Below are 22,633 nucleotides of genomic sequence, written 5' to 3'. Positions count from 1 at the left end.
AGTTGAAGTTACTGGAGCCTAAAAATTGATATTGCAAAAATTGATATGTGCAATTGTGTGGGTTGAGTTTAGGATTCAGTTTTAGAAATGTGGAGATGTTCAGACTGAAAAAACACTAACATTGTTCAACACAGTACAGTTCCAGAAAATTATATTTAACTAGTAAAAGAATCACAACATTAAAAACAAGATATTATAGGGGACACAAACTGCAATTTTATAATGACAAAGTGTTTCTTCCATATAGATACTATTTTGGGATATTTTTTCCTTCATTCTTTCCTGCTAGAGTAATTATCTATTACCCTAATATACTGTTTTGGATTACATTTACCTCTAGTAAATGAACCTGAAATGTTACTGTCAAAGCATTTATGTGTAATTGTTTTCTGTGCTCTGTTATATAGGTACATAGATGATTGATATTGCTAAGCAGTCACTGCTTCTGTAAAGTTTAATCATTTTTAGAGAAAATATATTTTTTGTGGTTTAGGCTTCTGCAAAGATCTTCTCATTCCTCTGGCAGATGGACCCATCATCTTCTTTGTAATGATGGTGAAAAGAAAAAAGGCCAGCAGAAAATCTTGAATTCATTCCATTTTGCTGCCTTCTTGTGATTCTCACACCAGTATGGTAGATTAAAATTCATTTGTATTATGTGTAAAAGCATTTGATCTTATAACACTTTCTGTGAAAAAGATGGCAAGAGAAATCAATCTTTTTAGAAGATTATTAATGTCCTAGCTAGACTAATTGCACACAAAGTTTGGCACCAAGAGTTAGGCTAACTTTAGGGGGAGACTTATTTCCTTTAAGTCAGGTTAGGAGTTAACACATAGTCAATGAATTTAACTAAGCCTAAGTATGGCTGTAATCCTCAACAATTCCAAACAATTTGGATATAAACATAATGGAGATAAGTCAGTGATTACACCCAAAATAGTGATGTAGTGATCATTGTTTTAGGATAAATGTGTGAGGTATGATGCTGAGATAATACACTCAAAGAGAAACAGGACTACGTGCTGATAAGCTGTCATAAGTTATGAATGGTACCCTGGGGTTATTGAGTTTACATTTTCTTTTTCATAGTAGTTCTACAGCAGGATTGATGGATATGATAGAGGAAGAAGATTTGGGAGGAAGTGGAAAGCAGTGTGTGACAGCGACTGGGAGTGGGCTCTCTGAGAAGCGGTACAGCATTTCTTCTCTACAGCTGTTGAAGGCTCAGCTCTTTCACAGGATCCTTTTACTTAGCACTGTTACTGGTTCTGAATGGTAGGGTCAGACTGACTGTATAAAATAGAAATACATCCTCCTGCAAAAAGCTTGAAGAAAGCTCTTTTTCTGTGGTTCTTTTTTCAGTTGAAAATTTTCAGTAATATTGAATAAAGTATTGGTGCACTTCATCTTTTCCTGGGGAGGCAAGAAAAGATGCCTGCTGATCCTGATTTACTGAATTGGGCAGGATTTGAGCTCCTCCTTGTGGTTCTGTGTCAGCTCTGCTCTTCTCAGCAGCTGTTGATTTCTTTTTACCAATTACATTTCCATTTAGTACCTCTTCCTTCTTATTCCCCATACACTTAATTGTATAGAAATGCTAACATTTTTAATTGTTTGGGGAAATTTATCAGTGAAGATATTACTATCCAGTAAATACAAGGTGTGACTGCTACAACAGGTAGCATTAACAGCTAAATTTGAGTATCAGCACTGTTTCTTGGTAGTAAGAAGAGCTTGAAGTACCAGACAAAAATGAAGATGTAACTTGAAAAAAAAGAGATTATGTCAAGGCAAATGATATCTTCCTGTTCAGTTCATCTGACAAGTGATTAATTCCAGATGGAGTTTTTTAGCCTGGCAATTCAGTAAGCTAATGTTCTATGAAATACTATCTGAATGCTAAAATGAATCCTTTGTTTCACATGAAATCACTCAGTGCAAGTCAAAACTTGGTTTGAGGCTGACAGTTCATGAGAAAAAATAGCCTCTCTCTTACTCCCTAATAGCTTCACTGAATTTCATGCAATTATGAAAAACAGAATTGTATTTTTTCTAGCAAGTTATACAACAGCAGTCTGGCAAATGAGAAGTGATAGTGTCTCCTTTGAAGCTCAGCTTTGCTCCAGAAGTATGTCTTTGATACCAGTGGCAGATTAGTAGTTTGCCATTAATTTCAATGGAAAAGATGCCACCTCGTATTCAAGCATATGTGTTGAGGATCCACAGAAAAGACCAAAAAACTTATCTGGAAACCAGACATGGCTCTTCTCTGTTGGGTTGCAGCTATGGGGTTTGGTTTTAGTCAATTATTTCGTTCACAGAATACAGAGTGAAAGTAATGATCAGGGTGAGAAAAGGAAACGTCAGGAGGTGGCACCATTAGATGACGGCTTCTTTTCTTTGTTTCATATAAACCGCTTTTTGTAAGCTGGGGAGGTGCTAGGCAGGTCCAGCTAGGGGGACCTGGGGAACGTATAGTCCTGAGTTGCTCTCGTTGGGAGGGGTGTTTTTGACCGTCCCATGGCCGCTGAGCCAGTGGGCCTCGACGCTGCCGCTCAGGCATCGCAGCTCTGCTGCCTGGCTGCTGCAGCGGGGTCCTGCTTCTGCCAGGCTGCTTCTCCGAGCAGCACTCTAAGACCAAAGGACCAAATCTAGGGAAACCAGATTGCTGTTTGTACAAGCCAGTTCTTGAATTCTCAATTCTAGCTTAGGAATTACTGGTATTCTCTTCCCACTATTTTGGTTTGGGTGTTGGGGCATCAAGGCAGGAAGGTAATAGAAAATTCCAGATGAAATGTTGTGCATTTCAAATAAACTGAGATAGGTGGCAGCAATGATTTGAAATTTAGGTCAGTAACTAAATTCTGTTGCTTCCCAACAGAACTTTTTAATGTATATGTCTGAAATCTGAGTGTTGTTTCAATGCAATTGTAAGAATTCTTAGCTGTACAGATAAAATACAGTCACCAACAATTTCAAACTCTAGTTACAGTGATGTGTCAGCTCTGGCACCTTGTTCATTTTCAGAAGTACCAAACACATCATAGGTGTTGAAGGCTCTGCCCACCATGCAGTGTTGTGTCTGTAAGTTAATGTCCAGAGCCTGGAGAATGTGTTTTAGCCAAATAATCTCTGACTGGCAGGTCTGCAGCTCTTCTCCACTTAAGATCACTTCCTTACTCCATTTTTCCATCTGACATATAAATAAAATAGGAGGAAAAAATTAGACAATGATAGCACTGGTTTGGAATTTAGGTTTTAATGGTAATTACTTTTTTTGGAATTATGGTATGATCAAACAGGCTCTAACTGGGATCAGGGTCCCATCACCTTTCAGATAAGTATTCATGAAATTTCCGTGATAAAAACATTGACAGGAGTAGTAATGATGGAAGCTAAGTTTGCTTCACCGGAATAGTGAAGTTTATGGAGAGATTAACAAAACAGCTTCTGCTTGCCTGAGACGTTGTAATACAGCCAAACATAGAAAATGCAGTACGTGGGACACCTTGAAAGCAAAAAAGTTTGTGGATGAAGTTCAGCACTTTCAAGAGAACAGATAGATTTTTAACAGTATAGAATTATCCCCTGCTCTCCATCATGGTGGGCAAGGATACTTAAGACTGAAATTACATGTGTTGGGGAGCAAGGAGGAGAAGGAGCCTCCTGCCAAGCCGTAAGTGGTGTAGATCCAAAACACGAGGGCAGTGGTAAGGAGGGAGCAAAATCTGCAGGTGGTGCAGCTGCAGAGCAGGGAGGACAGTTAGGTCCTGACTGTGATTTCAGCAGTCGCCTTGACCAAATGGGCCTGAATCTTCTCCCACCAGCTCTGCTCTATGTAATTATCTGTGCTAAAATCTCCTATTTCTTTTCAAGATAAGTTCTAAAATACTAATTTAAGCTGGACTTTGCGTTTATATCTCTATTCTTGGAATTGTGACACAAATTGTTTAATAACTGAAAATTGTCAGGATCTTGGTTTTGCACCTTATCTAATAGGTGGATTTCAGTATCGAAGCAACAGGAAACAGGGGTGAAAGCAAGAGCCTTTCTTTCACAGGCTTCAGGAAAACAATCACGGGCTGTTTCTGATCCAGTTTTGGTAAGACCTCTGCCTGTAGGGAAACTGCTCTGGTCTTTACACAGGAAAATCAAATTAACTGTGTGTTTAACAGCTAGTTTAAAAAGCACGTGCAACAAACGCCCAAATGAATAAATGCGAACGTTTTCAATGCCTGCGGAGATTTATTAAGAAATTGGCAAAGGAGCTTCCTTGCACCTGAGAAGCTGCCAAGTTTACAGGAACCAGATCCATAACATCAGAGACATTTGGAAAGCAGAAACATAGTTTGGAGTGCTCCGGTGCTAAAGCCATGCAGGAAAATAGAGCTTTACTAAAGAGAATGCTGTAGCACGCTTAAGCATATTGGTAGGACCACTGTATTTCCACTTTCAGGTCGTGAGTGGGTTTCATCGTCACATCTTGTTGTTTGTTTTAAACAGGAGGGCAATGCTGGACTTGTTCATGGGAAGAAATGACTCTTCCATCCTTAATCTCTTCTGTGATGGTGCGGATTTTTGTGGTGATTGGAGATACTGGTGCAGTCTCCGTTAGACGTGAGAAACAGGGAATTCTGCAGGGAGGAGGAAGTAAACATGCAAACACTTAGTAGAAAATCGAATATAATTTAAAAAGATTGTGAAGGGAACATCAAGAGATGATGCTGTAATTTTTGTTGAATCAAAATCATTTAATTAGTTTGGTCCTTTGATTACTTCAAAGAAAGCCCCAAAGTAAAAATAATAATCACTCCGAACATTTTTTGCACACCTTTAAAGAAGCAGTAGAGTAAGGCCTTGTAAAGCAGCAGTTAATGGAGCTTACAGCCCTGAAAGGTGGAGCCTCTGCTTTTTTAAAAAAATAAGGAGGAGGGGAAGGATTTCCTTGGATATTCCTTTTGCCCGTTCCTTTAACTGGTGAAACTTTTTTGAACTCCACAGAGTTACTCTGGTCTCTACTGGCAGAATATTAAGTTGTGTGCTTTTGAAACTTATATTTTTCCTAAGTTATTATTAGCAATGGCTTCCTCTTTCTGAATATAGCTTTGCCAGTAACCTTTTGCATCATACACACTTGCAGTCTTCTCCATCCAGCAGGCGGCGGTAGGTGGAGATCTCACACTCAAGACGGGTCTTGACATCCAGAAGAATTCTGTATTCCTGGTTTTGCCGTTCCATGTTGCATCGAAGTTCAGCTAGCTGAGCCTCTTTGCTGGTGATCAGGCTCTGGAGCTGTACGAGCTGGGAGGCATATCTGTTCTCTGTTTCTTGCAAAGTACATTCCAAAGTAGATTTCTGAAAAAGAGAAGAAAAGAAAATGAACGTAAAAGCAAGCCAATGATGTCAAATCTCAACAGTATCCATTCTGACCTTTCAGGATAGCAAAGAGACTGGAGTTGGTCTAATCACATATCAATATCAATTTTGTGCAAATTTATGATTGCCGTATTTCCCTTATGCTACTTCCATTTCAGCCTCATTCAATGATTATTAATAATTATTAAAAAGTTGTTAAGTAATAGGACAATTTTTCCTGGCACATGCTTAAATAAAATTGTCCTCTCCTTAATGCTGCAATTACTCAGCTACTTACATATAGTAACCTATAAGCATCTCTTTAAATGTGATTGTCCACACATAATAGCCTAAGCATCTTGTTTGTTTGTGTAATTAACATATAAGAAGGGATTCTGGATGAAGACCCTTACACACCATGCTCAGCTGGGTTTCCAGCTCAATTTCTAGGCCCTGAATGGTCCGCTGCAAATCGGTGATCTCTGTCTGGCAGTGTTGCAGCTGTTCTCCACTGGAAATCACTTGTTGGTTCAATTCCTCCATCTGAAATACTAATAAAAACAAAGAGAAGAAAGAGAAGATGATTCCTCTGCTTTAGAGGAAAGTCAGAAAATTGGTAACTTGGAGTCCATTAGATACGCACCTTTGTGCAGAACCAAGACTCAACATCTTTACGGTTATCTTCCACCAAGGCTTCATATTGGCATCTTATTTCGGTCAGCACTTTATTCAAGTCACATGATGGGGCAGCATCAACCTCCACATTGACTCTGGTGCCAAGCTGAGAACGCAGTGGGCTGGCTTCCTGCAGAAGCAAAGGAGTAGATCGAATGCTCTCTTAAAATTGTAAATTGCTTTTGTAAACGGGATGCTTTTACTCATCCTACTGTAAAGCTAAGTGAGATTAAGTTAACTCCTGGAGAGTGAAATTGCCAGTTGGGCCAACAAGAATAGCAGAGTTTCCCTGTGTCCGTGATAGGAAAGGTGTTAAAGAGACACACCAAATACAACAATAGGCTCACCCCCGACACAGATTTTCTTTTTAAAAATATGTATTAAAAAGCGACTACAGATTTAATTATCATGGGGAAATATACAAACAATCGTACTACAAGTCTTTTTGTTAACTCCCTCGTCATCTTACACATTTCTCCATGTATTAGTGTTTTCTTCATTGCCTTCTATCTAATATATTCACTCCTGTCTGCCCTCATATGCTATTCTGTGCTGCTGGTTAGGCTCAAATTAGTTTATATTTGCTGCTTTTAGGCTACATATTTATTTATTTATTTATTTTACCTCTTCATGGTTCTTTTTGAGGCAAAGTAGCTCCTCCTTCAAGGTTTCCAGCTGCATCTCCAGGTCAGCCCTGCACAGTGTCAGCTCATCCAGAATTCTGCGCAGCCCACTGACATCAGCTTCCAGAGTTTGGCGAAGAGCTTGTTCACTCTCAAACCTTAAGATGTGATGTAAATAAATGTGAAACACTGGGATGTAAGCACTGGGCAAAACCCAGAAGACTGCAGTTGAGCCTCCTTTTAACACTACAGATTTGTGTTAATGGTTTTCATTTTTTTAATATTTTTCTCCTTTTTTCCCTCTGTAACATTTGGGGAATCCTCAGATCTTTCATTCAGAGAAGCTGGGGTGCTGCTTAGTGCTATCCTTCTGAAAAGTACTATCACGTCCCCTGTGCAAAACACTCATAAAACATTTTTGATTTGTTCCTAAGAAAACTTAAGTCAGTTTTGTCAAATGACAAATGATAAGTTATTAAATCAGATATAGTCCTTAGAGGAAATGCAGAAATTAGATGGCTTTTAAAGTGAATGAAGGAAGACAGAGGCAATCGGCCAAGCTCTCAGGTTCAAGCTGGACTTACTTGGTTCTGAAATCATCAGCTGCCAGCCTGGCGTTGTCAATCTGCAAGACTAGTTTAGCATTGCTCGTCTTGGCACATAAAATCTGGAAATAAGACGTAACACTGAAAAACAACTTAAAAAAAACCCTTTCAAATACAGAATAGCACAATAATAGAATTAAATATTTCCTATGCCCAAATTCTGTCCAGGACTGCTCAGGCAGAAAAGATATTTAAAGCACACAATTCCTTACAGTTGGATATATTTAGAAGTTACATTGCTGTGGGCTTTTCTTTCTGTAACACAAATAATATATTATGATCCTCCTATTTTTCTGTGAAGAGAATCTTATGCCATTATTCATCTATAGTTAAAATAATGAGACCTCGCAAAGGCTTAGGTGGATGAATATTAAGAGGAAATCTCAAGTGAAAAATGACCTTCAGAATAAGAGACAATAGAAATATGATCTCAGTCTATGCATTTCGCCATTTTGTTTTTCAAAGTAAAAATGGTTTAATAAAAATTTATTTATAAGCCACAGTTCCCAACGAACAATTTCCTGCTTCAGTGAATCTAACTTGTCAATGAGTTAAAAAGCCTTTACCTGTTGCTGTAGGTCTTCAAGGGTCTTGTAGAAAGCCTGGAAGTCAGTGCACACATAGGGAACTTGACAGTCGTACCAGTCTCTGATCTTGCGCTCCAGGTCAGCATTCTCCTGCTCCAGGTGATGCACTTTCTCTAAGTAGCAAGCAAGGCGGTCATTTAGGAACTGCATGGTTTCCTTTTCGTTACTGTTGAAGATCCCTCCATCGTGCCAGCCAGCAAACCCTGGGCCATAATAGCTAGTAGGCAGAAAAGAACCAGATAAGCATGTTTCTAGGCCAGAAGGTCCCAGTTTAGCAGAGGTGTCTGAAACTTTTATCATGCCATATGAGAGACCTGGAATCCTGGAAGAACCACTAGAGTGTACTGAGGAAATCCTAGTGAAACCACCACCTACACCACAGGATCCCTTTGCAGACCCTGAAGAGACAGTCTGAATATAGTGCTTGGAAGTCATGGTGTTAGTAGCTAAGGTTAGTAGACCTCAGATTAGCTGGAGAGCCCAAGTTATGAAAGCCTGGATGGCTCGTTCCTCAGCTGAGCGTTTTTATATCCTGTGCACTGGGTGTTGGCAGGTTGCAGAAGCCACTTCTCTTGGGAAAGTTTATACCAGTTTTCTAAACAATCTCATTAGTCTGTTATTTAGTTGTTTATAAAAAGTCAATTTCCTCATAAAAAGTTGAGATAAGTTAGGACTCACCAGGCTAATTTTTGCCACTCCAATATTATTTTTCTTGTGTCATCAAAGGGACATTTCATCATGTCTTAAAACAAAATTTGTTTATGGGTATGAGTAAGTTAAGTAGCTGCACAGTTTGTTTGTTGCTGTCCACAGGAACACGTTCCCTGCCGTCAGTTCAACGCTGCTTGTACGGAAAGCTCCAAAATATTAGAGATTGTGGTAGCTCCACTGTTAGTTGTTCCATTAGGACCCACCGATAGCTATTTTTTGCTGTGCAATTTCTGTCTCTTCCTCTCTGAACAATATATTTAGAAGTCTGATTTCTGGATTAGGAGAAAGGATAATTTCTATTGTTTGTTTGGTTTTTCTTTTCTGATTCCCTGTGATGTTGCTTTGCTGGAAAACAGTTTGTAGGAAACTGTTCTCAGTTCTTTTCAGTGTGAATAATAATCCTACAGAATATATGTTTCCTAACAGCGATGGGTTAATGATCCTGCAGGCTCACTGATGGCTAAACTGTGAGGCTGGTGCTAGCAGTGCATATTTATTTTTTCTAAAATGTCAGAAAACAGAATAGATAAAAATATTGATGACTATATTTGTGTGTGTGTTCAGAGAGCAGAAAGGGACTCTTAGTCTCTGCATGGGAATTAAGCAGGTAGGCAATATTCCAGACATCTGAAAAATCTGGAAGTAACGCTGCAATAGAATCTAGTAGGAGAAATGAAAGGGGAGCAGAAGCGTGGGGATAACCATTAGAAATTTCGTAGGCGCAGAGGTTGTAGTGAGAATAAGGACGTAGATGAGAATGACATGGCTTCAAAGAGCTTGGAAGGAAAATATAATTCTGGAAATGGTACCATTTTTGTAGATACTATTCTGTGAAATAGTGCAGGGTGAGTGCTAACAACACATTTTCCAAACAGTTTATCTTAGCAAAATACAGCATTTATGTAAATGTTTTATATGCTTCTGAAGTTGGGGTTTAGTAGTCTCTTAAATCTTTATAAGCGTCTCTCTTCAATTACAGTGGTGTAGATTTACAAACTAACTTATTGCTTAGAAAAGGGCAGTGTTGCTAATGCAAAAGCTGCAGTAACGATGCGTGCTGGCGAGTTCCTTCCTTACGCACAGAAACCAAAATAGTCCCAGCAAGCTCTGCGTGAGCCATTCATTTCACGCAGCCCCTGCTTTGCCCTTCCTGCTGAGCTCTGGGAACCAGCCTTGCGCTGCGGGAAGCGCGGGACCCATCGCTCCTGGTCCAGGTATCTGGTTTGGGTTGCAGGAAGCAGTGTAGTAAGAGGTGCAACAAAAAGAGTGTATATGGCCACGGGGATGGCAGTGCCGTACTGACTATAAAAAAACAACATAAAACCGAATGTATTTGCACAAGCAGGAGAGAAACTTTATTATGTTCTTTCATAAGAGCACTATATAGCTGCTGACAGAAAACAGGCTCTTCATCTCTGAGCTGCAGAGCCAAAAATCATGTAAAAAGGGAGAGCAAATTTAAGGAAAGACACCAAGCTGTTGCACATTATTGGATTAAATTCTTGTGATTTGGCGAAAGTAAAAGGATATTTCTGTTAGCATTAGCCAGTGTGTATACTGAATGGTTTCCTTGTCACTTTGTAGAAGCTGTTTCCTGAATTCCCTCTCAAGTGTGTACTGTTTTCATAACTGGTACAGTACAGATGATCTCATTTACAAGAGGGCATTCAGTATTTCTTTTTATGGGAATTTCTTTTCACGAGTAGAAACAACTTTTCCATCTATTGAGTCTTCCATGCTGATGCGAACTCTTCCGCTGCTCAGATGTGCTGTGGTAGGAGAAAAAAAGGTAATTCAAGCAGGGAAAAAAACCCGCACTGCTAACACCCTGAAGAGCTGTGTGAGGTTGGATGGTTGTTTCCTGACAAGATTTTTTCCACATATCAAAGAGAGTCTTGAAATAGGAGAATAAAAGATATAAAGGAGGAGTGCACAATTTCCTCATGAAAATCTCATGTCAAAGTTGGATGTATCATGTTTATGTTATATGACAATATAACAATATAACAGGAATTCAGGAATCTCTGGGAGATTTCCTCATTTTAGAACTATATTAGGAGTTCATGTAATCATTTTGGCAAACTACTGATTTCAAAAATATAAAATATTGTATGTTGATCTCTAAATGGTAAAGAATGTGGCCATAGTGGAGAGACTGTGATCTATATCTGTGAGAAGAAATCCCAACCAGAAAAAGATAGGCTCATTTAATTCTGTTTTGTCAATTCATTCCAGCCCCTCTTTACATCAAAATTTTTCTTACCTTCCTTAGAGCTCCATCCCGACATCCTGCAGAAAAAAAGAAATGTTTAATTAACGACTGCCACTGAACCTGTCCACTGATCACTGATCGCTGATTTAGGAAGTGGGTTGTTCATTAGATCTTCTGTTACTAATGTTGTTGTTAAGGCCCTCTCATGTGCTTTGAAGGCCCTCAGTAGGAAATATGAATATACTCAATAGGAAATATGAACATCACTCAGACCAGTGCTTGTTCTTGATATGTCTACATGGACTTTTCCTCTTGATCTGGAGGTTTAGCTTGAGTAATAGCTGCTCTTGGGATTTTACTGGGCATCTGCTTTGACAGTGCACAAAAGGCTATGTATGCTATGTATCAATGTAATTTAATAATCTGGAGTCAGTTTAGCAACCACAAATTAGTGCTTTACAATATGTCATGTTATTAACCTTATCTAATCTGCATAGCATTTGCATAGAGTAACATACTGAGAGTCCTGGCCCTCCAGCAGCTGGCGGTACGTGGCGATCTCCTGCTCCAGGCGGCTTTTGATGTCCATGAGCATCCGGTACTCCTGGTTCTGGCGCTCCATGTCGCATCGGAGTTCACTCAACTGCTCCTCGACGTTGGTGATGAGGGTCTGAATTTGTGCTAGTTGTGCACAGTATCGTGATTCTGTATCTCGCAAGTTGGCTTCCAGTCCAGCTTTCTAAAGCAGAGCAATATTAGACTAGGTTATCATGCAGATTTGTCCCACAGAGAAACAATTTAAGGGAAGGGAAGACAGAAAGGGAGGAAGGAGAGAGTGTGCTGGTTGTAACTTGTGATGTGCCTGGAACGGCTCCGTACCATGCTGAGCTGGGACTGGAGCTCTATCTCCAGGCCCTGGAACGTGCGTCTCAGTTCTGTGATCTCCGATTTGCTGGTCTGTATCTGTTGTGTATGTGTGGCTACTTCACGGTTCAGCTCATCAGTCTGAAAGAAAAAAAATACTGTGAAAATCAAATACAAATTGTATCAAAATTAAAAAATATGTATATTTTGAGGAAGGGAAGGCCCATCCCATCTTCCCGAAAATACTGCATGGAGTCTGTTGTACTCTTCAGCGTTTTGTGTATTATCCTTCTGAATTTATTGTTTCAGTTTGCCTGGGAAGAAGCAAGTGCTGTTGCTGAGTACTTCTGGAATGATGCTTGAAATGCTAGTGCCAAAAAGCAGCTTAATGGTGTTTAAAAGTGAAAAGACAATGGACCTTTGAGAACTGGGTATGCTTCTCAGTACACTTCCCTGCTTGCTGAATGCGGAGACTCTGATCAGCAAACCTGGGGTAGTAATAATGAGGCAGTGCATCAGCTGAGTAACTATACCTGAGTGAAGAACCAGGCCTCAGCATCTTTACGATTCTTCTCCGCCAGAGCTTCATACTGTTCCCTCATCTCTGATAGTATTCTGGTCAGGTCGATTCCAGGAGCAGCATCCATTTCTACATTGACTGTTCCACTTAGCTGATTCTTATATTCTTTCATTTCCTGCATGGGCAGAAGGCAGAGGACACAGAAAAGATTATGCTCTATATTCTCATATACTTTCTGCCATCAGGAATCCACACAGTGGTGTGTGGTACTTTAGTTATCAGTGCTGAAGGTAGGACACACTTAGAAACATTTACCAGTTTCTCTCTTTCATCACAAATACTTTTACTCTCTGTGTCTGTATATACACACACACATAAACACACACACGTGTGCATGTGTGTATATATATATACACATACATATATACACACGCATGTATATATACAGGTATGTTCCTTTTACACAGCTTTATTATCTCAGTGGCCTGTCACATGCTTATGCATGTAAAACTGAAAATTCATAGTTCTGAATAGTTTGGAATTAGAGAAGTGCTTTATAGGACACAGTTTGGATTCTTTTGAGATCACAATTTTCTTAATCATTTAGCTGTAAAACTGTCATTCTGGTTTGTTTTTTCCCTGAAGTGGGAGGGGTAAATTCTAAACGGAAGTAATTTTCTCTCTTGATGGTTAAGGACTCTCACCTCCTCATGGTTCTTCTTGAGGTAGGCCAGCTCCTCCTTCAGCGTTTCAATCTGCATCTCCAGGTCAGCTCTGGCCAGAGTCAGCTCATCCAGGACTCTGCGCAGGCCGTTGATGTCAGACTCCACGCTCTGGCGAAGGAACAGCTCATTCTCGTATCTGCAGTTTTGAAAAGAAACAAACGTTGGAACACACAGGAGTTGGTATTCAGTGGAGCTGTAAAACTATGACATTTTATGCTGAATGCAGAAGGAACAGGAGGATGTAAATAAAAAAAATACATTAAAAGGAAGTTTAAAGGGAATACAGATTTTTTTTTCCACTTTCAAGTGTGACATTGGAAAGAACATGGATTGCCATCTGATTTTATTCCGGAGAAATACATGACCTTTTCAGTTTGCAATATCTAATAGTTATTATCAGCACTGACAGAGAAGTTACCATACAGGACAGTCCATTTTCAGCATCTTCTCAAGTCTGGCGTGAAGGAAAGCATAGATTGCCCAGCTCTGCCTAGGGCACTAGAGGAGAAAATACAAACCTGCAGGTACATTGCTGTAAGAGAAAACAGTTGTGCAAGTATCTTTGTCACCTTTTCAGCAGTGCCTGATGGGCTGTTCTGAGTCCCTGAACTGGGTAACACAGAATCACTTTGTCTTTCCTTTCTTAATTTCACATGCTATGAGAGAGAACTACCGCAAGGAACAGCCATCTCTTCACACCATTCTGTTCCTTTTAAATGAAAATTCCAACCTGTTCCTGTTTTCTTTTCCCGAGTGATTTAGCCTAGTAAAAGTAGTCAAGAGCATTCCCCAAAACAAGACATGAACTATAATTTATTATGTAAACATCTCAGTAATCTGGACACTATGTTCCATCAGGTTTCTTTTCCCATTTCTTCCTTCATCACAGCAGTTCTTCTGCCTGGGTTTTTTCATCATAAGTTATAGAAGAAAAATATCTGTCCGTAATTTTGAAATGTATCCTTTAGTGACTGAAGAACTTTTTTTCTAGACAGGAAGTAATATTAAATTTCAGAAAGCAGAGAGAATGAGGGAGAATACAAATGTGCTCCAGCTAAACTTACTTCAGTCTGAAGTCATCTGCAGCCAGCCTGGCATTGTCAATCTCCAAAATGATTCTGGAATTGTCAATAGTAGCTGCAAGGATCTGGCAGTTGGAGATACAGAAAAAGATTCCTGTGAATAATGGTGAAATACCCCTGTTCCTGAGCACCTAGTAGGTAGTTATTGAAGCTGTAAACCATTGAACAAAGCAGAAAAAATTAACCTCTGTTGAGATTTCATTAGTTAAACGTGCTTTTTGCATTGCAATAACCATTTCATTTTATTATATTGCCTTTTGGTCACATTGTAATTCTTATGGCTTTTATGTGGGAAAACCAAAAAAGCTAAACTCTCTTCCACATTCCAGATGCAAACCAGATATCTGAGACACCTCTGCTGTAGCCCAAGAAAGGGCAGTTATGTCTGTGTGAAATTAAATACATTGTTGTTGCAGTTTCTGTGTGTAACCTTTAAATCTTCTTTCTTTACCAGTTCATAAGTACTAAGTGGATTAGTGAGAAGATAAGCAATGTGTACAGTTCACATTTAACGTAATTGTAAAATACGTTTACACAATACCTGATCTTATCTTTGCCCTGGAGAATTATTTTTCCAGACTATGGGATCTATGTATCATATTTTTGCTGTTTGATTATTCTATAAATATACTGATAATTCTAAACCCACTTTGCCATGTTTTCTAACTTTTAGTGCAATCATTTTAATTTCAACAAACTTCACCTTTTCAGGATGACGCATTTGCTTTATAAATTAGGAAAAAAATACTCTTTTCTGCTGGAAAGCTTATAACTACAATATATTTGAGTTTGGGGAATCATTTTTTTATTTGTAGTTATTTTAATTGGTTTGAAAGAGCTGGAATGTGCAATTTAGCAATTCTGCTGTATTCTTATAACTCCCTATAGCTGTGAGTGGCATACCTTGTCTCGGAGATCTTCAATTATCTTGTAGTAATGGCTGTAGTCCCGCTCTGGGCTGGTGGGAGCTTGCTTCTGATACCAGTCTCGGATTTTGACCTCCAGATCAGCATTTGCCTCTTCCAGTGCTCGTACCTTGTCCAGGTACGCAGCCAGACGGTCGTTCAGATTCTGCATAGTTATCTTTTCATTTCCAGAGAGAAGGCCATCACCACCGCCACCAAAGTCAAGACCTCCACCAAAGCCAGCTCCTCCACCAAAGCCAGCACCTCCACCAAAGCCAGCCCCTCCACCAAAGCCACAGCTTGCACCCCAACCAAGGCCACTTTGTAAGGCGCTGCCTCCTCCGTAACCTCCTCCATAGCCGCTACCTAAACCAGAGCACAAGCCACCACCATATCCACTTCCTACGGAGGAGACATACCGAGCTGAAGAGACGGAGACACCCCTGCCACCAGATCCTCCATGTATGCTGGGAGCCCTGCAGGATCCTCCCGTTCGGATTGAGCAGAGGCGAGAGCTGCTGCTTCCACCACCCCCAAAGCCACCACCATAGGTAGAAGAAGAGCTCTGTCTGAAGGAAGTAGTCATGGCAGCTGAAGGGAAGGACCTAGTGCCAGTTGCTCAGCTTGGTCTAGAGGGAGAGCGCGAGTGCAGGGGCTGCCCTGGTGCTTCATTTATATCCCTAGGCAGGGTGTTCGGAGCCAAACCCACCCTGCAATCTCCCTCCGGAGAATCCCCTCCCTTGGGGTGAGGCTACTTCTGATGACATTCCTTACAAACGGAGCTGGCTGCACATCCCAGAGGCTAGGGCTTGTTTTTTTTCTTTTAATTAAACAAAAGGGATGATTCAGGTTACTGTTTTTTCTTTAGGCTATAGTTCTGAAACTTGCAGTTTATCTCTCTCCCATTCAAGAATGGAAAAACAGAGTAAGTTCAACCACACCCACTTAGCCATCTACAGCAATTGCCATGCCTAAAAATGAAGTTCATTTTCAGTAAAATTCCACTTTCATTGAAAAATGTACTGTCATCATTTCATCCCACCATTTCTTCTTCATTTTTATCCATATTCTTCCCGTTACAAATTTGGAATTGAATTTGTCGTGTTCTTATTCCTGTTCTTTGCTCAGAATTAATTTTTAGATTTTGGAATCTGAATTTTTAGTAAAAAAATTGTATAAGCATATCATTGCTTGGGGGATAATGAACATCCATCAGTGTACAGGGAATATAAGATTGAAATAATTCAATTAAAAGAATAAATGTCAGACTAAGTTACCATTGCTTTGGGGAACCCTAAACAAATTGGGTTTAAGATGAAACTGTTCAGATAGCAATTGATGTGTATAATGCCAATACGCAGTAGGAAATGGAGTAAATCTTGAAAATAAGGTTTAAGACCCACTTATGAAAGTGATGTTAATCCTTCATTTAAACTTGGAGTTTGAAATATTGGTCTGTTTCAATCCTAATAATTTTCTAGTGAAATTCAAAAGTCAGTAATTCATAATTTGTTAATTAACATGATTTAATACTGCATAATTATGGGAAACCAGATTTTGGAGATTTTTACAGAACACTTAGCTGTTTGCTTGCACCGGGGTGTGTCGGTGGGAGAATGTGCGTGTGGCTGGTGTGGCAATAGCGTGGGCTTTGAAGGAAGAGCCCCGTTCTCTTTGCACAGCAAGGTGACGTTCGGACAAGTGGCAGCTGACAAGCAGGGACATGGTGACTCCGTCTGCGGTTCTCAGCGGTTTGAGGAAACTGAGGGTTGAGAGAGGTGGGACAGAAGCAGGGACAAAGCAGAGATGGGCGGGACGTTTTCTGGTCTTCAGCTCGGAAACACCAAATTTATTTTAAAATAAAACTTGGAAATAAAGAAAAATTATACATTTGCTAACAAAATAAAGGGTTTTTTTCACAGTTTTTGACATAGTGATAGAAAAAGAAATTAGAATACAGGGTGGGTGTTTTGAGGTAAACTGAGGATTGTATCAGTTGCAGCAATAAGCTGAGGGGTTTTCTGCAGTTTACAGCTGACACTTTAATGCAATCTCAGGGAAATACCCAGCCTTTTTGCCGGGAAGAGGCAGGAGTGTGTGCACTGGGAGGAAAGATGTGCCAAAAGTCTGGCTCTGATATGTGGCTTAACAACCTGCTTCTGGAAATGTCCACTTGCTCTTCAGCTATTTAGAAAAGACAGGATATTTCAAAGTTGTGGAAACATGTTTCAAACTGAACCTGGCCCTTTGCCATAGCAGTTCAGTTTTGCCATGGGGAAGATTATTAATATTTCTGAGTATCTTGCCAAATCTGTACATCTCCAGGAGTTCATATCTCAGGAAACAAGTTTTGACAAACTCTCCTAAAGATAAAAAAAAGTTTCTTCCAGCCCCCTGTAGTGTGAATGTGCTGCAGTGTGCGTGCTGCTAGGCTGTTTCGCTCCAAATGGTCCCATAATAAGCCAGATCAAATTCCATTTTAAAAAAATCCAGCAAAACCACTTCTAGAGAACATCATAAACTTTAACAAGGCACTTTGGGGATTTTTCATTCAGTCTTATTTCATTTAGTCTGTATAATTTCTTTGAAAACTTGTTGGCAGAATACGCTTCGCTGCTTTTTAAAGTGCCTCGTGCTGTATTCCAGATTCTTATCAGATGAACACACCAGGCAGCAGATACAAGCTGGGGGTTTTTTTGTAGAATATTAACTGTTGGGAAAAAATAAAAATAAATCAAAAAGCCAATACAGATTATTGTCCTATAACATAATTCAGAAAACCACAGTGGTGGGGAGTCTGTGGCTTTTTCAGCTTTCTCCGAAGCATCAAGCTCAGATCCTGAGATTGTGTCCCACAATCAGCAGCCTGGGAATGCCGCGTGCAGCCCTCGCTGGCCCGAGGCTCGTCCCTGCCTTCCTCGTCTTCTTCTCTATTTGTTCTTCCATATTAAACAACAAGCTCTGAATAGTTCCTAGTATTTTCCCATATGTTGTCAGTAATATCTTCAAACCAAAGCAGGATCCAAGAAAAAGTTCCTCAAAGAAACACTGTGAAGATCAGAGGTAGTCAGATATGTGTTACTTATTTGCAGCTTGTGCCAGCCGCTGTACTTCAGAGATACTTTCCTAATCAGAAAAAAATGTAATTTTGGGGAGTTTTCTTATAAACGTTTCTTCTGAACATTTTCTTTTGGTAAAAGAAAAATTATAAATTAGTCTACATTGCCACACTGACTGCTGAGAAATGCTTTGTGTATTTTCAGAATTCAGTAACCTTAAGTTATTTATTTATATACAACTTAGTGTTTTATTACTGTCTCCAGGTTGAGCACTTCATATCAAAACCCACATGAATGATATCATGTAATAATAAATCAAAAGTGTTTTGATGAATCTAATTTCATATTTGAATTTGAACAAATACTTTATGAAAATGATCTGTCTTTAGCTCAGTTCTAGATCTAGTTATAATTCTGCTTACAGGCATATTAGGCATATTTTTCTTTTTGGTTATTATTTCTCCATTTTAGCCATGTTCTATCATTTAAAGTCATTTACATTTCCCTAAATTCGTGAGGTTTGGAATGCTTCAGGGTTCATAACCTCTTATGGTTTGAAATGAACTTCCCAAAGTTCTTTTTTTTACTTGGTGCTATCTCTGTATCAGTAGAGATTTGGATCGTTCTGTGCGTTGCTCATTTAGCTCTTTTCTGCAGCTGGAGCACGAAATGAACTCTACAGAGTTTTCTTCTCATAGTCTGTGCGGGGAAACTGAACCTTATCACTTGTCAAAGTAAAAAAATGGTATTTCAAGCTTATGCCTTTGTACTGTTCACACTGTCTTCACACAAAGATTTCTTATCTAATGGCTTGACACGCTGAGCTTGTATTTATGGGGCATAAGCTCCTTGGTTTGTCTTGCTTCCGCAGAGGTTTCTAAGGAGACATTTTCTGACATGCCTATGCTCTGCAAACTCATTACTTCTGTTACTGGATTAATGAAGTTGACACACTGTAGCCTCTCCTTCCATGAAGACAGAGTTTCATTCAAGAAGCAGCTTGTTTATCATCTCGGTCTTTTGCTGATAAAACTATCACTCAGACATTACATACCTTTAGAAAATCCTTTTTTTCTGAACCAAGCTCTAAATTATATTCTGTGGGTGATTTTATGTTAAACGTTTCTCCAGAAAGCCTTCATTGCCCTACAAATTTTGGACAAAATCATTAAAATTATAAACTAAAATTCGAATTAGGATATCAAAACATAAATGATAGCATTTTCAAGATTGTTTCCAATCTCTGAAGCCTCCAGTTACTTTAACAGAGTTTATGAATTCATTCAATTCTTGGCACTTTTAAGCTCTTAAACACTTTTAAACTTTTAACCTTTTAAACTTGTTTTTCCTAAACATGCATTTAATTTAGTCTTTGGAATTTAAAAACCAAAAATAACTTTTTGGTTGGAACATATGTCTCATAAGTGTCCTTATACCTTGTATTTTGCATTCTTGGAGAATAAGAGCTTGTTCTCAGACTCTTAACATTTGCAGCTATATAACATGCAAAATCTGGACCAGTAATCACATGTTTTGACTGGTTTTGTGACAAGAATTTACTGCCAGGGAATGGGCTTTTGTCAAGATTATAAAAGAGACCTGGAGTTGTTTGTTGTTTGATCTGAAAGGGATTCCAGGCCTAACCGCTGGAGGGAATAAATTGGGTATGAGATATTTATTAGAAAGTGTGTCAGCAGTGTTGAAGCATTTAATGCACAAGAGCTCTCTTCTCCCTGATCCTCCAAAAGCAGATACCGTGTGCAAGGGTGTATTTCTGATGAACCGCTTTCATCTCACTTTACTGCCATTGATCCCTTTTGATTCTGTACCTGGTTCCCCCAAAGCGCCTTAGTCCAGCTCTTCTTTCCATCTTAGACTCTTCTTCTCTGTATGTCTGTGTTGGTTCAAACTTTTCATGACTGTTTTTTTCTGTCATAGTTTTTCAGTGATGCCACTGTCTAATGTTACCTTGCCAGATTTCCAGAGGCTGAGCTGGGATTGTCTGTGTCAAGACTTGAAAACTGGTGTTGACAGGTCCCCTGAGTCACGGCTGAACCAAGAGTGGGCACCAACGTAGTGCTCGCCCCTGTGATTGAGAAGGATTGCTCAACCTTGGTAGAGGTGATCCAAAGCTTTGGGATGGTCCTCGCTATGCCGATGTTCCATTAAGCTGTAAACTCGTTATAACAAGAGTGAAATAATTTATTTAGGGGAGAAGTGATGAAGGACTTGATGGTGTCTCCCTGAAACACAGGCTGCAAGAGGATCCCCGCTGCGAGGGTCTGGTATCGGGGTGCTTGTAGTCAGGGCATACTGTCATTTCGATTTTGCCCTCGGGTGACTAGTTAACTTTATGCCTCTTCCAATACCTGGAAGTGGGAATGTGATACTTAAGCTATAGCCCTGATTTGGTTTTAGCACAAACCCTGAAAAGTTTCCTTTTCCTTGCTTCTAGAGTGCTGGTTGGGAATGAAATTACTGATTTGTAAGGGCTAAACTAAAAGTGTTTACGTTTTGAATTTCAGCTATGATAAGTATCCTTTCCATGGTTTGGGAATGAAGGTGGCTAAAGATTTGTTACCTAATTGTATGAACTGAGGATTTTATTTTTATTTGAAGATCAATGTATCAGAATAGAAAGTGAATGAAGAAATCTCACACTAGTTTCTCACTCCAATTTGTTTCCATAGGGATATCGTCAAACCATTTTAACAGCTTTGTATTTTACCCTGACAAAATGTCTCCCAGCCCTTCCTTCTTACCAAAGCCACCTAACATCTCGCTGTTCCTGCTCTTCAGAGCCCACAGCCGCTGTAGTTAGGAACGTAAGTCACCCCTGCATCCCCCACGCTGAGGAGCTGAGATGCGGTTGCCTCCGTATTCAGAGCCCCTGCCAGCAAGAGAAGTTAGACAAGGAGGTCGGGGATGGAGCTGAAGCCACCCATGTGACGCTGTGAGCATTAGCCTGTCGGGGAGGTTGGCTAGCTGTTTACTTTTTCTGATTAAAATCAAATTGCAATAAGCATATCACAATAAACAGAAAGAAGTTACGTTTGCAAGAAACAGATCATTTTTATTAGAGTAGATACAGCAATTCAGTACATGAAAGAGCTAGAAATGACTGAAAACCTAACCTAATTCAAAACTTAATCAGCACTAAATGGACCAATCTGCCTAAACTTTGTGTAGTCAAGATTTTTCTGTGCTTTAACATGCTCATTTCCACCAGTTTATAGTAATTCCTCTCCATTTTAATTCCTATGTGTTGGCTTTTTTTTTCCATTTTTAAGGTGACATTTTGAAGACTTTCAGTACTTTTTTCCATCTGCCAGCTTGTCTCCTTTGTCTGCAATAATACGGAAAGAAAGATCAACAATTACTGAAGTGTAACGCACATGAGAATACTCTCTGCAATGGACACTGAGCTTCTATTCTGTCTCATCTCTCATTCCCTTCTCCCAGAAATTTTCCTCTTCATAGCATTGATTTGAATCGTACATCACTTTTACTATACAGCTGACACTTAAAAGCTCAAGAAATATTTTACCTACATGTTCACACAATACCCCTGAGCTGGCCAAGCTCAAATTTCTTGTATCCTTTCATCTGGGGGAATGATGATTCATTTTGTGATGTACTTAACCTTTACTGTAGCATAGTCTGAGATTTTTTTCTGATGTCTAGCATCTTCTAATGACTGTAATTTGTTAAATTGTAGCCAGAGTCATCATTTATTACTACTTAGATTTTTTTCTGAGTCAATGCAGCAGTCCAGTCTCTAAAATTGACACAGCTACCATAATGAATGTATTTTTCTTTTTAGAAAATAAAACTTGACTCTTCAAAGTTTCCCTAAAGAGAAAGGAACCTTACCAGCAGTTGCAGAAAGGGAGCTGAACATCCTGTAAAACAAAGAGATAATAGATGAAAGGAGGGGTAACACATTGAATGCTGGGTGAGAGAAGGATATATGAAAACAAAATCTCTATCAGGTACATTTTATACACAGTCAGACAGGAGATGTTCATCTCCTTGCCACCCCTTTCAGCTCAGGAGAGGAATTGTTGAAAGAATTTTTTTTTTAACAGCTGAAGTGGGAAAAGACATTTCTGGAAAACAGGGAATAAAGGAAATCAAAACCTTTCAACTCCTACCTCATTTCTTGTTCTGGGCTATGAAATATTTTCCTCCTTGAGGCTATATGTGAAATGACAGAGAGCTATGAGCACTTAAATGGCTGTCGGAAATTAGCTAAGCTGCTCTGCATTCAGTTCTCTTCAGAATATTTATTTCTACAGTGAATCCTATGAGGAAGAACTATTTACCTGGCAACAGGATGTTTGTGGGAATTTGGTATTAATCCATATATTTTTTAAAGCGTCACTAACTGCATTATGTTCCCTAAATGCTAAGCATGTGATTAGTTACCACTTTAACTGTTCATTGTGTTTGGTCTCTCGTACTGTTTGTCAGGGCGTCCCGCGGTTTAGAAGCTCTTTGAGGTACCTACTTAACGTAAATGGAAATTGTAACATTTCTAACTCGAGCATGGTCCAGAAAAATTAATTTGTTAAACATTTTAGAAAACCCAGGAGTATTGGAAGCTGGGTTTGCTGCGGTGCTGTGACACAGTTATCTAATGAGCACCATGGCATGGTCAAACTTTATGAGCCTAAGCACAGAGGTCTTCCCAGTGAGCAGAGGTAC

The 22,633-nt window shown here is 39.5% G+C and overlaps 2 protein-coding genes across 2 annotated transcripts; both read right to left on the bottom strand.

Moving 5' to 3' along the window:
• Positions 1-4,498: 4,498 nt before the first annotated feature.
• On the bottom strand, positions 4,499-8,283 carry LOC112961372 (keratin, type I cuticular Ha6-like). The gene is made up of 7 exons (XM_026056475.1): positions 7,828-8,283; positions 7,241-7,323; positions 6,658-6,814; positions 6,002-6,163; positions 5,776-5,901; positions 5,138-5,358; positions 4,499-4,637 (listed from the first exon to the last, which is right to left on the bottom strand). The coding sequence occupies exons 1-7, from the start codon at positions 8,281-8,283 to the stop codon at positions 4,499-4,501; spliced, it is 1,344 nt and encodes a 447-aa protein (XP_025912260.1).
• Positions 8,284-10,239: 1,956 nt separating this feature from the next.
• On the bottom strand, positions 10,240-15,453 carry LOC112961371 (keratin, type I cytoskeletal 15-like). The gene is made up of 8 exons (XM_026056474.1): positions 14,866-15,453; positions 13,945-14,027; positions 12,860-13,016; positions 12,169-12,330; positions 11,651-11,776; positions 11,290-11,510; positions 10,823-10,848; positions 10,240-10,328 (listed from the first exon to the last, which is right to left on the bottom strand). Exons 1-8 carry the CDS (start codon positions 15,451-15,453, stop codon positions 10,240-10,242), a joined length of 1,452 nt encoding a protein of 483 aa, XP_025912259.1.
• Between the last annotated feature and the right edge of the window lie 7,180 nt (positions 15,454-22,633).

The sequence above is a fragment of the Apteryx rowi genome, unplaced genomic scaffold, assembly GCF_003343035.1.
Source record: "Apteryx rowi isolate R43461 unplaced genomic scaffold, aptRow1 scaffold_1312, whole genome shotgun sequence".
Lineage (NCBI taxonomy): Eukaryota > Metazoa > Chordata > Aves > Apterygiformes > Apterygidae > Apteryx > Apteryx rowi.
The sequence above is the reverse complement of the archived record's forward strand: the minus strand, read 5'-3'. Positions and strand labels throughout refer to the sequence as shown.